Source organism: Echinops telfairi, unplaced genomic scaffold, assembly GCF_000313985.2.
Source record: "Echinops telfairi isolate 266 unplaced genomic scaffold, ASM31398v2 ScPeMD7_10;HRSCAF=50, whole genome shotgun sequence".
In the NCBI taxonomy this organism is placed as follows: Eukaryota; Metazoa; Chordata; class Mammalia; order Afrosoricida; family Tenrecidae; genus Echinops; species Echinops telfairi.
In genome coordinates, this window is record NW_022103907.1 from 12,425,506 (window position 1) to 12,440,843 (window position 15,338).

The 15,338-nt window shown below is 40.0% G+C and overlaps 1 protein-coding gene across 1 annotated transcript in view; it reads right to left on the reverse strand.

The window, feature by feature from the left end:
• HNRNPLL (heterogeneous nuclear ribonucleoprotein L like) overlaps positions 1–15,338 on the reverse strand; it is a 39,392-nt gene that overhangs the window by 22,986 nt on the left and 1,068 nt on the right. The window contains exons 2-6 of the mRNA XM_004711117.2: positions 12,668–12,905; positions 10,073–10,158; positions 8,201–8,297; positions 8,042–8,114; positions 3,513–3,584 (exon numbers count right to left, since the gene is read on the reverse strand). Coding sequence (XP_004711174.1) covers positions 3,513–3,584; positions 8,042–8,114; positions 8,201–8,297; positions 10,073–10,158; positions 12,668–12,898 — 559 coding nt within the window. The 5' untranslated portion in view covers positions 12,899–12,905. The remainder of the gene's footprint in view (positions 1–3,512; positions 3,585–8,041; positions 8,115–8,200; positions 8,298–10,072; positions 10,159–12,667; positions 12,906–15,338) is intronic.

Consider the following 15,338-nt stretch of genomic DNA (forward strand, 5'->3'; position numbering starts at 1 on the left):
TTGAATGATGGCTTGCTATAAGATTTGTGAGAGCCCCCCCAATAAAATGATGATTACAAATAAAGATATTATCTCAGAAACCCAGTATAGGGTCACTCTGAGAGTCGGAATTAACTCAACGGCAGCAGAGTTTTTGTAGTACTACTTAAGAAGGAGGCCTAGGGGAATGTATTCCATTAAGACTGCAGGCAAGAAAACCTTAGGGGGAAGATCTATTGTCAAGGCGGTCACTGTGAGTCAAAATTCAACGACAGCAGCCAAGAACACCACGCTGCTTAAAAGTGGACAGTGGCGAATCAGTGGTAGATTCTCGCCTTCCATGCAGAGACCAGGTTCACTTATCAGACCATGTACTCCAGGACGCACAGCCACGACCCACCTGTCAGTGGAGGTGTGTGTGTTGTTACGATGTTAAAGAAGTTTCAGTCATGCTTCCAGGCTAAGCTCGACTAGAAAGAAAGGCCTGGCAATCAGTCAACAGATTGATTGTATAGATCACAGTGCTGAATCCCGTTGGGCACTGAATCACCATGATCCCAAGGCTACCTCTGCAACGTAACATTTAAGCTGTTATCTATACTGAGCGAGAAGATGGGAAAGAAAGGTATTTGTATGAGCTTTCTATGCTCTATAGTCCACGCAAAGAGCCGTGACACTTCAAAGATGAACACCAGGTGTTTTTAAATGTGACTTAGGTGGGAAGGTGCTACAGTAGTAAAATGGCATTAAATTCTAAAGGGGTTTATGTTTGGCATCTTTGACCTTAAAGTCTTCGACTCAGGAGCCATATCCAAAGATACGAACAATTCATATATAACCTTTTCCTAGGCTCTGAACGAATATATGTTCACTTTTGTCGTTATTAAATATAAGTGCTGCTGCCAGTCCATGTCATTAAGGAGGGCTTCCCCAAACTAAAGACTTAGAGTTCTAAGGATAAGCATAGATTTACACTGCTAAAATGAATCACTGGATAAATTAAATCCAAGACATCCATAGGCCCTGCGCCACAATGAACTTTTTCTACTCCCTCTCTCCCATGTCATTATGCAGGGAAAGCCACCTGTGATGTCAATGCGTCAGGCTTTGCTGAACTGCTGCTGCTGCTCTGAAGGAACACAGCTGGGGCGCACATAGTTTGTAAAAGCAGATTCACTAGCAACTCCTCGCCTTTGCTTCTTTCCTCCCATTTGTTCATCCCCACCTCCTCTGTCATTCTCTCTCCCTCCTCCACCTGATTCTGCTTACAGCCCTAGGAATGTACAGCAAATGATCCTCAGAGGTTTGCACGGAGACAGTCCAGAAAGAACACCCTGCATGCACATGCGCACGCATGTGCGCGCGCGCGCACACACACACACACACACACTCCTCCCCCTCTGGCTCTCCAGCACCTGCATGACTCTTGCATAACAAACTGTTGCACCTCTCTTTAACTATTTTACTCACATGCACATACATGGTAAATACATAAAGGCATGAAGATTTTCAAAGACTTTGTATAATGGGTTTTTAAATAAATAAAAGAGTTCTTCCTAGGCGCATAGCATATTTGTTTATATAAGTTTCAGTGAAATATATTTTATAAAGGGAAACAAATCTGAAAATTAATAGTGAGAAAATAATCTCTCGACACTACTACAGAGCGCTTCCTTGTCCTTAGTCTACTCGTTCCCAGACTGTTCTAGCCACCTGTGAGAACACATAACCGTGTTTCACCTGTCACCCGATTCCCAGGACACATTTAACTCCACTGCCAGACCACAAGATGTATTCCTTTCTCACACTCCACTATTGACAAGCACAATGGGTTCACAGTTAAGAGGTTCTTTCTTTAGTGTAGGATCAGAACTACCCATATGACCATGGTAATTTTTTACTGCTATCAGAACAATGAAGAAAAATGGCCAAGGGATACACTCCCTAAACAAACATAAGATTTCCATTTTTATAACACATTGTTTGTTTTAACATAGCATAGACATCATTTCACTTTCTTCTCCCATACAATCTACTATCGAGCCTTGAACAAATGCACACCAAATACTTCCCACTTACGGGTTATAGCCTATCTAAAAGTCTACATTTACAACAATAGTAAAAACTCTACTATTCGACTAGCATGTACATTAACAATGTACTCCTGGCTGTAACAAATGCTGAGGGCAGAGAATGGGGCTGTGGTGGTTAGGGTTACACGTATGTCAACTTGTCTGGGCCGTGTGATTTGGCAGTGATAGAGTGATATAGACATCCTCTATTTTGTGAGCTGATGTCATCATCTTCCATTTTAAAATCATCACCTTTTCACAAATAAATGTGGTCCTTAGAAACTAAGCATGTTGGTAAGTGAGGAATGGTGTATCGGATGTCCAATATGGGTATTAAATTCCTCAAACCAAAAAAACAAACTCACTGCCATCAAGGCGATTCTGACTCGTGGCGACCCTACAGGACCAAGCAGAGCTGCCCCTGTGGAACTGTAACTCTTCAAGGGGGTAGAAAGCACCAGCTGTGCCCTCGGAGACAGCAGGTCATTTTGAACTGCTAACCTTGTTGTTAGCTGTGTAAGCACAGCCACTACATCACCAGGGCTCCTATTAAATTCCTAGAGTTCAAACTAAGACACTAGGGAATAAGATAAAACTCACAACTAAAGAATAACGTTTAAAGTAATTATATAGGTAATTCAAAACACTTCAGTTAACAGGCAACACTAGGGACTTTTCGATGATCAATCCCAGGAGTACAATGTAGCAATTTCTTATTTCCTTCCACTGCTAATCGTAAATTTAAGCCACACAATGGGGAGGTTCACTAACTACCACTAAACCATGGAAAACCAGATGTTTACAAGGTTTATCAATGACAATTCTCAACATATACTTACAAGAATAACTAATTTTCCCCTGGAGAAGATTATTATTCTTGGTCTCATAACCTGAAATTATCAACTTAGCGTAATAGCAAATACTGAAAGCGGAAACTGTTAGACAAGTGAATTACATACAAACGAATTCAGCCAGGCCAAAATACCAACCGTGTAAGTGAAAGCAAGAAAGCTCTACCCATGAAAGACACAGGTTTCCTTTTGGACAAATAACCCATTCTTTCCAGCTCAGTTGCTTAACATTATCCACAAGTGCTGGAACGGAGCCACAACGCTTCCTTTTTGACTCTCAAGCAGGCCAATGCCATTTCTAATCACAACCAACACATAACCAAACATACAGGGCAAAAAGGGTTTTAATTTCTAACCAATAGCTCTCATTTATCTAAAAGATCATTTGATATGGCGATATCCCAAGAAAACAATGGATTTGGGACAATTCCTTGGGTGTACATTATAAAAGGACGGACCCCCTCCCTCCCCACCCCACCCCACCCGCATATAAATCAAGTCAGGTGAAAAGAAAACAATACAGAGACAAGAAACATGCAATTCTTCATCAGAGATGCAGAACGTCTAACAGTTCATCTCCATGCCCTTCCTTCTGCCTGGGCAGACTTACCATAGCCATCATGTCTAAACGAAGAAGGGTGTTCTCCCAAAATGGCTTGTCTCTGGCGACCCTTTCCTCTATCTGACACAAAAGTAGAAACAAGGTTTTAACAATTTTGACCCAAGGACATAACAGTTCTCACATGGGGAGCACCCCTTTCAAAACATCCATTACAGTTCATAAGAGAAATGTGATTGCTGGTTAACTTTAAACATCTATTCATTTCCAACTTAAATACACACAACACAAGTTTAGGGAGATAATTCTCTCTAACAAATTCCACTTAACTTGAAAATAGCTTTTTTGGCCAAAGCCAAATACAAACACACTTTCAAATTTTCAGGGAAGAATGGGTACGTTTCAGAAAGGGACTGTACACAATGCTAGAGGTTTGACACTGTACAGAGGTTTTACCAATGCATGTCTTTAAAACAAGCTGTAAGTGCAGTACTTTTGAAAGACGGTACCTGAATCATACTATTAGCTTCAACAGCAACACATTTTCAAAGTGGGCTTCTTTCAAGAAGTTTCAGCATAAGCCAACAACAACCTGTATTACATGGTTTCACAATCAGTAAACACAGAGTACTTTATATGTATATACACATATTTACAAACACCTACAGACTCAAGAGAAGAAAATGTGCATATCACTGGTCCATACCATATCACGGATTGGTCATTATCTACAGACCTTAACATCAGGCAGGATTGGGAGCAACCTTCCCTCCCCGCCAAGGTTTAAATATGCCAAGATAAGGCTAAGCAAGGGGGCTACATTATTGGATGAGAGTACTACAATACTCCTTTCTAAAGGATATTTTTATTCTAGCTGTGTTTTCAGGGAAGGCAGGCCAATTTCCCCAAATCTAATTTAACACATCAATAACAAAATTTCTGGTAGGTTTCTACAATGGCACTTCCTATGTTTGGTTGGTAAATTTGAAAAGTCACTGCATAATTTGTTTAGAAAGATTGCTGATCAAATTACAGTGCCCCAAGTAAGGTTTGTTTGCTCGCTTGTTTTCACATATGCCAAGACTCTGGTCCTTCTAACAGATGAAAATTCAGAGAGGGCGACTTTCCGTATATCTATCCTAAGTCACCTGAACAAATGAGGCTGATGGGAGACGAGAAAAGACTTTAATTTTCACTTTGATCTAATTACCCATTACAAGTTACTACAGAACGGAAAGGGCACTAGCAGGCCGTCTAGTTCAACTTCTAGTCAGTGGATCAACTCGCTCTACTCCTTCCGACCAGCTGGGAGCATCCAGTCTCTGCTTAGCCTACACCAGTGACAAGAAGCTCACTCCCTCCCCCGACATTTTCCAACAGTCTGAAAGCATGAGAAGACTGATATGGAAACCGAACCTTTGTCTATATTCTAGTCCATCTTGGGGCCTCATAGTTATTTAATCTTTCTCACCAAATCCTTTCAACTATTTGGAACGTTACTATGGTTCCCCACCCCAGCCTACTCCTCTCCAAAGGCCTTTCTTCTTCAAACTATGCCCAGTTCCTCTAAATTTTACTCCTCCTCAATAAATCCAGTCTGCTAATCCAGCCCGTTGTTATTCCTCTGTTTACGTAAGCCCCCAAAACACGAACTACAATTCTTTATCTGCCCGAGAAATAAACCAAAACCACGTAATGTCTTCACAGCTCAGCAAACAGCGCGCCATGCAGCAGAAAGCACTGGACTGCGAACAAGAAGATTCCTATTTAATCACAAATTGGCTGTATCATCACAGGAAGGCACAATCTTCCTCATCAAATGAAGGTGTTAAGAACAGAATGTCCCCAAGGGCTCTTACAGGCAGGTGTTACCCTTCTCCGGTCACAGGAAACCAAAGCAGAGAGGGCAGGGGTCCCTCACTGGGTATACTGGTTTCTCAAGAGCAGTTCACAATCTTTCTACCTCTAACATCTGATGGAGGCAGAGCTTCTCCTCAGGAAGATGCCCACCACGCAAGTTCTGCTCAACATGCCTGAAGGGGTTCCCTAGAGTCTAGGTTAAAGATTCTTTGCACGAAAACTGAAGCAGGCCAGAAAAGGATTTTTCTTTTTTAATGAAGCTTTGTTTTGCAAATGGTTCTTGTCGTGTGGGGGAAGGGCGATAAGAAAATTTATGAGGGTCTTCAGTGGGGGAGAGCAGCTGAACAGTTTCAGTATCTTCAATCAACTGGAAAGCAAGCGTCGATCGCTACAAACACAAAGCTGTAAACATCTACAGCATCGCCGGTCACAAATATCTATCTATACGCAATTAAAAACCAAGATTTTGTCTTCCTTGAAAGCAAGCTAATTATCTGTTTTACCTCCTTTAATCATGTATCACTATTTAAACATCTGCCTGACATATTTCCGAATTCATATTCTTTGTATGAAAAACAAAGGAGCCCGGTGGTACGATGGGTCACACAATGGGCTGCTCACAGCAAGCTCGGCAGTTTAAACCACGGTGAGTTTAAACCAGGTGAGTTACCGCCTCAGAAACTCAAAAGGGCACTTCGACTCTGTCCTACAGGGTCACTCTGAATCAGAATTGACTCAGTTGCTTTGAGTCTTAGTTTGATTTTCTATATGAAAAATGAAACCGGCTTTACGCAAATATTGAATATTAGAATAAAAAATGTACATAACGAATGTTTTAAGGAGCCCTGGGTGATAACTAAAAGTTGGTGGTTCGAGTCCACCCAGAAGTTCCAGGAGAGAAAAGACCCAAGAGGGAAAATAACCTACAAGTGTGAAGATTACAGCCTAAACACCCTATGGGCTATTGACTCCAACATACGTGAGAGCTGGGAGTCAAAACCTGCTCAAATGCTCCCAACAGCAACAGGTATGTTAAAAAGGACATTCAGCGAAATGTAATTAAAACTCACTTTCTTAAAGGAATATACACCACCACCACCACCACCCCCCAAAATACTATGCCAAACCTGCATTATAAAACACACACACACAATTGCAACCTCAAGCGTAAGGCAAGCTGACTCCCTGGGAATCAGCATTAGAGGAGCGAGCCAGTCATCCAAATGTCCGTCATATTTGAACACACAGATAAAGGACAATGGCACTATCTTTTGGCTTTGTCACAGTATACACACTACAGAGTCCCCAGTACCCAAGATCGTTTAGGTGCCATACAAATTTTTCTAGATTATTGCATTTTTTTAGAGACATACACTCATCCTGGTGAGTTTTTCCAACATGTGATTTAAGATTGATATTGTAGTTGCAAAGTAGCCAATACTGCAGCCCCCTTGTTTTTACAAGATCCACATTTTAACGTGTAAATTCCAGAATTACTACACAGTTAATTGAACAATTTTATCAAAGCTAGTCTCATGAAATTTAGCATTAATAGGTTATAAATAAAAATGCATTTCAAATGAAATGCTCTTGCTTTCAGATGTTTCAAGTTTCAATATAGTCTACCTTGAACAGACATGGTACTTCAAAACCTACATTTGAAATGTCAGTTTTTCTAGTTACACAAATTAACAGGAGAGATAACTTTAATTTTCACAAAAAGTGAAATGTATAAAACAGCCACTTTACAAAAATCAAACCACACAGAAAAACGTTTTAACATATCAGGCAATTTTCATAACTATGTTCGAATTTCTGTCCAATGTTCACAATTGAGGAATAAGAACCAAGAAAATAAACTTAAGGACAGCAAGTGTGCGCCTTTCTAGTTGTCTTAAATCAACTATATCTGTGTGGATTGGTTAAGCACCATTAATTCCCAAAGCCTATAGATAAATTGGCCCTGGTTCTTTGCCAATTAACAATTGGAATCGAAGCTGCAAACAATGACAGCAATGGGCATTCAGATTTACAACATTGTAGAGAAAATCTAGTATTCATGAAAAGTCTTAAGTTCTACAACTGAATCTTTAAGGGAAACCACACCAAGAGATACACATCCAACATGAATAAGTGGGCACAGTCTACCATGGTGTTCATCCCACGCAAGTCTGAAGTACTGGTAAGTGTCCTCCTCTTAAAACGTGGGGTGGTGGTGCATGCAGTATGCAGTCAAGGTGAATTGCAAGTCTGAGTTTTTCAGAGGGCTTTTTGTAGATGCCGATGTTGTGCATGATGAAGTGTAGAGTCAGCCTGCTGGAGTCCTCTATCCTTCTTAATGCCTTGTCCAGCTTGGGGGAAAAGTCCTTTCCATAGAGAAGCAGTGTGCAAGTTTGAAGTTTGTAAGGAATATTCTGAATCAGTTTCCTCTCCTCCAAAGAGAGAGAGCTGCTTGGAGAAATGCAAGTCCTTGAACTGCGGGCGTGCCTGCATGTGTGGGCTCCTTGTTGAACTACATATAAATGGCTCAGTACAAACCAGTAGGGGGCGCTAATGTTCAAGGTTATTTTCCAGCATTACAGGGTCTTTGGCAACAAAAGCATTCATCAACAAGGTTTTCATTTCCAATAACTAGGTCATCTCAGGAAAAAGGCATCTAAACTGCATGTTAAAATTTTTCAGCAGATGTAAGTATACTCTAAAATGAATAACAGGCCTACCTCGTCTTCCCAAATATGGTTTAGTGTAGTCCCAACTGTCATTGTCATTCCTAATAACATTGAGACGAGTTGGCTGTCAAGATCAAAAAGAAGGCAAGTTCAAATTAAAGACCCACAGCATAGAGCGCTCTTTTGTGAAATGCTGGAAAGAGTGCTTACCCTGGCATATTCAATTTTCAACGTGCAACAGCCAGCATATATATCTGCTCCATTGAGCGCTGCTTTAGCTTTCTGTGCACAAAGCACTGATTCAAACATAAGAGCTATTAAGGAAATGTGGCTTAAAGTGTCCAGTATTCAATAATTATCTTAACCTGAAAAAGATTAAGAACTGAAAATAAACAAATGCTTCTTCCACTTCGGGGAATGTTTTACTAAAGATGAATTTTAGGAGAAATTTGAAGATCATGAGTCCCGAATGAAACATCATACACCCAAACTGAAAAATGGAGTCCAGTTCAATTCCCAAAGGGAATTTGTAGTAAGAAATGCCACTCTTTCAGTAGGAGGGACATTACCAAGAATCAAACATGCAAAATTTTTATAGCTATTTCTGAGATATTTAAAGATATTTTGAGATATTTATAGATATTTCTAAGGGTACTTTATGATCATTTAATTAGCTTTATTTTATTAACTTAAAAATTATTTAGTACATGATTATAAAATATATAGCTCAAATTACAAATACAAATCCTTGCCAGAAGCAAGCAAGTTTGATGTAGCTCTCTCTTTTGCTAGGCATGCACACACACTACGCTTTTCTATGCCCACACAGAGGTTAGTGTGTCCTTTTATTAAAGATGGTGTTATATGATGAGTATTATTTTGCAACTTTTGTTTTTTATGTAATATATAGCAAATTGATATCCAGAAGTAATTTTTACACAAACCACGACCACTTAAAAATTTCAATAAGTAAGGGTCTATTGACTTTAAAGTGCTAGATCTCCCAAACTAATTATCTTAGGGAGATTCAGAAGAGTTCTTTAACCAAAGTTGGGAAGTGTTATTTTCCCCCCACTAAAACGGCAAGGCACCCTGTAAGGTGCAGCCCTAGTTTGTTTTTACAGGACTGTCCTTTTTAAAACCTAAGCCAGCCTAGCTATAACCACACACCTAGTGAGACTGGTTTTCCTGCAAGCCAGTAGGACAACCTGGTCCAGTGATGTAACACTGTTCATAAAGTTTATGTTGGACATCCTAAGGTGCGAAGTAGTGGCTCTAGTCTTAAAAACAGGCAAGTGGCCATGTAAGATACACTATTGGTCTCTATTCACCTGGAGCCAAAAAAGGGAAGTCAAAGCCAGCAGAAGAAACTAGTCTACAGGCCCAACAGCCCACACGAACCACCACCTCCCTCCCTCATCCTGAGACCAGAAGTACTAGGGGGTGCCCAGCTACCATGATGGACCATGTGACCAGGCAAACAATAGATGGTCCCACATAGAACGGGAGAAAAATGTAGACGAAAACTTGAATTCATAGAAAAGGCCAGACCTACGGAACCCTTACTTAGAAAGTAGAGGAACCCTTAAGACAGACTTTTGTCCTGATGCAACAAGCCCTATAAGTGTGCAACTGAAACTCTCAGACCTCCTTTCAGCTAAATAATAGATCGGCTCATAAAATAAACAGTATCACCAACGAGTACACAAGATCAAATGGCCAATATTGACCCTAGAGCAAAGATGTAAAGCAAGGGTGCAGGGGGGCAGGGAAACGAATTCATGGAAGCAGAACAACCCCAATGGAAACAATGGTAGAGGTGACGCATTATGAAAATATCACCACTATCAGGAAACAATGTGTTTAAAAACGGCCAAAGAGGAGCCTAATCTGCCATGTAAACTTTTACCAAAAACACTACTTAAAATACTCTTCAAAATACAAAACAGAAAAATAGATTTTTATGATGGGAGAAAAAAAGCCAGTATCAATTATCTATAGAGATGTGTACACAGGTAGAAATCATACCTATATGACTTAGCATGCATATATATCAATAAAATATTTATAAATAAAGGATATTCAACCATTGCTTGTATCCCATTCCTCTTGAATATAACAATACGTTGTACTTTTCCAACAGGGTTGCAGACAGTATATAAAACATCCTGTGAAGAGAAATAAAAAGATTTTTTCATAATACATATTTAGAAAAACATTGAAAGTATACAGATGTTTATTTTGTTTTCACTGAGAATGTGTCATTTCTATTGCTATTTAAACTGATTTTTAAATTGCTACAACTTTAATGTATTTAAAGTTATTTCCTTCCCTACATAATATATATCCACATTAAAGAAGCTGAAGTGAAACATTTGAGAAACATTTATACCTCGTTTATCTTTTAAATGAATCCATTTGTACTTTTTTAAGAGAGGCCTAACATAATCTCTAGTAATAAGCAGGAATCAACCTATGGTAGCTTTTTCCAAATATGACTCTGAAATATCTGATACTATAATCACCTAAATATAAAGATCCCTTAATATACTATTAAGGGATAGTAGTATCCAACTCTAGTATTCGGTTTTCAAGGGACAATAGCTATAGCGAAAGGATCCATGCACATCAATCCTACGACAGTTGTCACCCAACAAGATGCTTGTTTCATCTAAAATCAATCTAGACACCCACTTAGAACCAATTATTCAAGTTTCAAGAAATTTCCTGACTGTCTACAATCACATAGTTACACTGTTAGGCATGAACAGAAAGACAGCAATCAGAATGTCAGAGTGATGCTACTAGATTGATTATTGCTAGCTGCCACTGGTCAATCCAACTCTTGGAGACCCACCATTTAAATGAAATGAAGTGCTTCCCAGGCCTGTACCCTCCTCATGGTACATTGTGGATGGGATCTTTACGACCCATAGAGCACTCACTGGTTGATTTTTAAGAGCAGAATGCCTGGCCTTTTTTCCTACTCTGTCTTGGGCTAGAAGCTGCTGAAACTTGTTTAGCATCACAACACACAAATACAAATATCCTTTCTAACCAGAGCAGCAAATATTGTATATATGTTAGTGCTGTAAAATACGCCCATAAGTATTACCAAAAATGTGAATAAACTTATAAGGTCTAATTAAATCTAACAGGCATTTTTTTATGCTCTGCTTTAAGTTTATGATGCCCCAATATTGAATAACAACACTGGAAATCATACAATTGAGGCTTTACTGCTGTGATGAAGAGTCCTGGTAAAACAGTGGATTATGCATTGGGATGCTAACCATAGAGTCAGCTATTCAAATCCATCAGCTGCTCCACAGCAGAAAGATGAGACTATTGTGGTAAAATGTACAATCTCTGAATCCCAGTTCTACTCTGTGCTAAAGGGTGATTATGAATCAGAACTGACTCAATGGCAGTGGGTTTGGTATTTTATTCTGCTCGTCCATATTCAAATATAGTACCTGAATTTTTTTAACAGTGTCTTTTCCATCGGCTTATTAGGAAATGGTATGTGATTATGAAGAAAACTGATTCAGAACACAAAAGCATTTAAAACTTCTACTAATACTGTTTACAAGGATTTTTAAGTAAATTGAGAGATTCTTAAGTAACCAAAGACAGTTGTTTTTGTTTTGTTTTGTTAATCATTTTATTAGGGGCTCATACAACTCACCACAATCCATACACACATCAATTGTGTAAAGCGCATTTGTACATTCATTGCCCTCATCATTCTCAAAACATTTCCTCTCCACTTAAACCCCGCCCCATTAGGTCCTCATTTTCCCCTCCCTCCCTGCCTCCCCCATCCCTCATGAGCCCTTGATAGTTTATAAATTGGTATTTTGTCATATCTTGCCCTGTCCAACGTCTCCCTTCACCCACTTTTCTGTTGTCCATCCCCCAAGGAGGAGAGGTCACATATAATTCCTTGTAATCGGTTCCCTCTTTCCTATCCACTCTCCCTCTACCCTCCCTGTTTCGCCACTCACACCACTGGTCCTGTAGGACTCATCCGCCCTGGATTCCCTGTATTTTCATTTCCTATCTGTACCAGTGTACATCCTCTGGTCTAGCCAGACTTGCAAGGTAGAATTCAAGTCATGGAAGTGGGAGCGGGGAGGAAACATTTAGGAACTAGAGGAAAGTTGTATTTTTCATCATTGTTACATCGCGCCCTGACTGGCTCATCTCCCATTAGTAGGCCACTGGAGATCCCCTTGCAGAGGGGTATGGGGAGGAGATGAGCCAGTCAAAGACAGTTTTTTAACAACTCAAAAGAGCTTGTATGACAGGTGGCTCCTTCGGTTCTGTGGGATTCTGTCATGACCTAGTACATGTGCTGGCATCTGAATGAGAAAATTCTTGGGGCGTTTCCAACAAAGGGCTGTCTCGTCCCTTATTATCAGAAACAGAAATGATACTGATGCTAGCTAAGGAATAAAAATTTAATAAATGCACTTGTCAACACTGCTTCGGGCCTTATAACTTCAATTTCCACCATATTTTTCTTTGTTCATTAAACATGACACTTAACATTTTAATTTTAATACTTCTTTAAAAAGGAACAATTTTCAAATACCTAGATGGCAGTGCAGACAACTGCACAGGCAAATTCCAAACTCATTTTTTATCAGAAGTTTGTCATGCAACAATACATACCACTGTAATCGGATACAGAGGATTCTGTATGGAGAGTAAAAGGACTTTGTTGCCTCCTGATGGATCGTCAGTGTTTCCAGGCCGAGTGATCCTTTTGCTCGTAGAGTAGTTGAAAAAAGCCTGCTGGCCAGCAATATACACGGGCTCATCTGCAGCAAATGTCACACATTCTTTGGCACTATCTATGTTTTCAAATTCCACTAGAGCCTGCCGTTTAAATGGCATCATCATGACATAGCTAGAGAGAGGGGTTGGGAGAAAATAACCAAACACAAGAGGTTAGTGTTATTTGTTTTCAATTCCGTAAAATTAGCTTAATATTCACGACTTATATTCATTTCTTAAATCACCTAAATAAGCTGTGTTATGCGAAGTACATGGTACACACCACACCTCATTCTCTCCACGCACATAATCAATTCCCTGTTCTCAGCTGCCGACAGCATTCCCACTTGCTTCTTTAGGCTGCCAGTCCCAAGCAATCTGAGCAAGTACCAAGATTTAGAACCAGCACAGACTACACAGAAAGTGACAGCTAAGGTGCCTATGTAAACAGCAATAACACTCTACTAACTAGAAAACTGCCGATAATCTCAGTTTACATTACTAGAATAATCAAAATATAAACAGAAGCAATCAGAAATTGATAAAAATTCAAATGGCCTCCTTCAAAATATTTTAAATATTAAAGTGAAAGAATCCATGAAAATATATTGTCACTAAATCTGGTAAATACTGGTCATCTGAGGAGCCCCTGGGCAGGTAATTTACCTTTCATAGCATGTTCTTCTTTTTGTGGAACTTATTTTCAACACGAAATGAAAAATAACTGAAATGAACGGAGAGAAGTGGACCCACAGGTAGATCACAGATGGAGACAACACACCCTCTAGTCACTTGAACAGAAATGTGACCGATGTCCACAAACACAGGAACGTGGCTTGTGTAACAGAAGCCAAGCCCGTCAGCACATCAAACCAGTGACAGCCATTTCTTCAGGTAGGCATTCAGGGCCTACTGCTTGCTATACTGACAAATGGTACACTATCATTAACAAGCAGACCATCGTGGAGCCTGGAAAATTACTGACTTTCTTCAGAATCCCAGCTTCCTCATTTATAACACTTGGGTTGTTGACGTGATTAGAATTACACATGAAGTGCTCAACAGAGTGCACGGCACATTGAAGACTTTCAATAAAAGGTTAACTATGATAAAATTTTTATAAATTTGCCTTGTTTTCATATCCTCCAGATATATAAACAGAGTCTGGCGCATAGCAGATGCGCAATCAAAATGTGTTAAGCTGTGTGTGAAGCTTGTTAGCTCTCCCCATGCCACATCAATCAAAACTACAGTGCTGAATGCAGAGAAAGACACAGCCCGGGATTTAACCAACTATAAATGGCAGGAGAGAAACATTTCTTTGAGAGATGCAGACTTCTCCCAAAGTTCTGAAATCTTGCAGACTAGAATACAACATCTCCTTAGAATCAAGCCTGTGCTAATGAAATTCAGGAGTAAGAGTTTTTCCTCTCACAAATAGGGAGTCCCTGGGTGTTGCCAATAGTGAATGCACTCAGATACTAGTGAATAAGTTGGACATTCCATCGATGAAACATACAACTTTCCTCTAGTTCTTTAATGCTCCACCCCCCCCCCATATCATGACCCCAATTCTACCTTACAAATCCGGCTAGACCAAGCATGTACACGGGAACAAATAAGAACCCGCAACACAGGGAATCCAAGACAGATAAACCCTTCAGGACCAATAATGAGAGTAGAGCTACCAGGAGGGGAAGGGGCAGGTGGGGGGACAAAGGGGAGCCGATCCAATGATCAACAGATAACCTCCTCCAAGGGGGGTGCACATCAGAGTAGTGGGTGAAGAGAGAGAGTGGTCGGTGCAAGACATGAAAAATAATAATCATTTATAAATTATCAAGGGTTCATGAGGAAGGGAGAGTGCGGGAGGGGGTCAAATGAGCTGATACCAAGGTCTCAAGTAGAAAGAAATGTTTTGAAAATGACGATGGGAACATATGTACAAATGTGCTTGACACAATGGATGGATGGATGGATTGTGTTAAGACGATGGATGGATGGATTGTGGTATGTGCTGTAAGAGGCCCCAATAATATGAATAAAAAAAAACAAATTAAATAAAGAAAAAGTTGGGCATTCAAGTCCACCCACAGGTGGACTTGATCTGATCACTCCCATGGCACCTAGGTAAGCATCACCCTCTTGATACTCAAATGCTTCACACATATTTCTAGAAACTGAAGCATTTAATTGCCTCAGCAAATATGCTGACACTCCCCTGCTGCTCTATTTCAAGTTGGTCTGTGTCTCAGATGCCAACATCCAAACCAGAGTTGTCAAGAAAGAAGAAGAAAAAACAAAAAGGGATAAAGTCAACTCTACATTACCCATACTAAGAAGAGAACAACAACAGCTGGGCATATTCCAAAAATATTTTAGAAAGAATTAGAGAGCAGCTAATTTTAGCAGCAGATTTACTTTTCTAATTATGCTTTTTACTGAAGTCAAATTGCCTGAGCCGACACCAGCGGGGGGCCTAAGAACACATACAGCACCAAAGGAAGACATGCTGGGCCGCAGCACTGGCTGCCCAAGGTCTGCTAAGAACTGACGGCAACCCGGA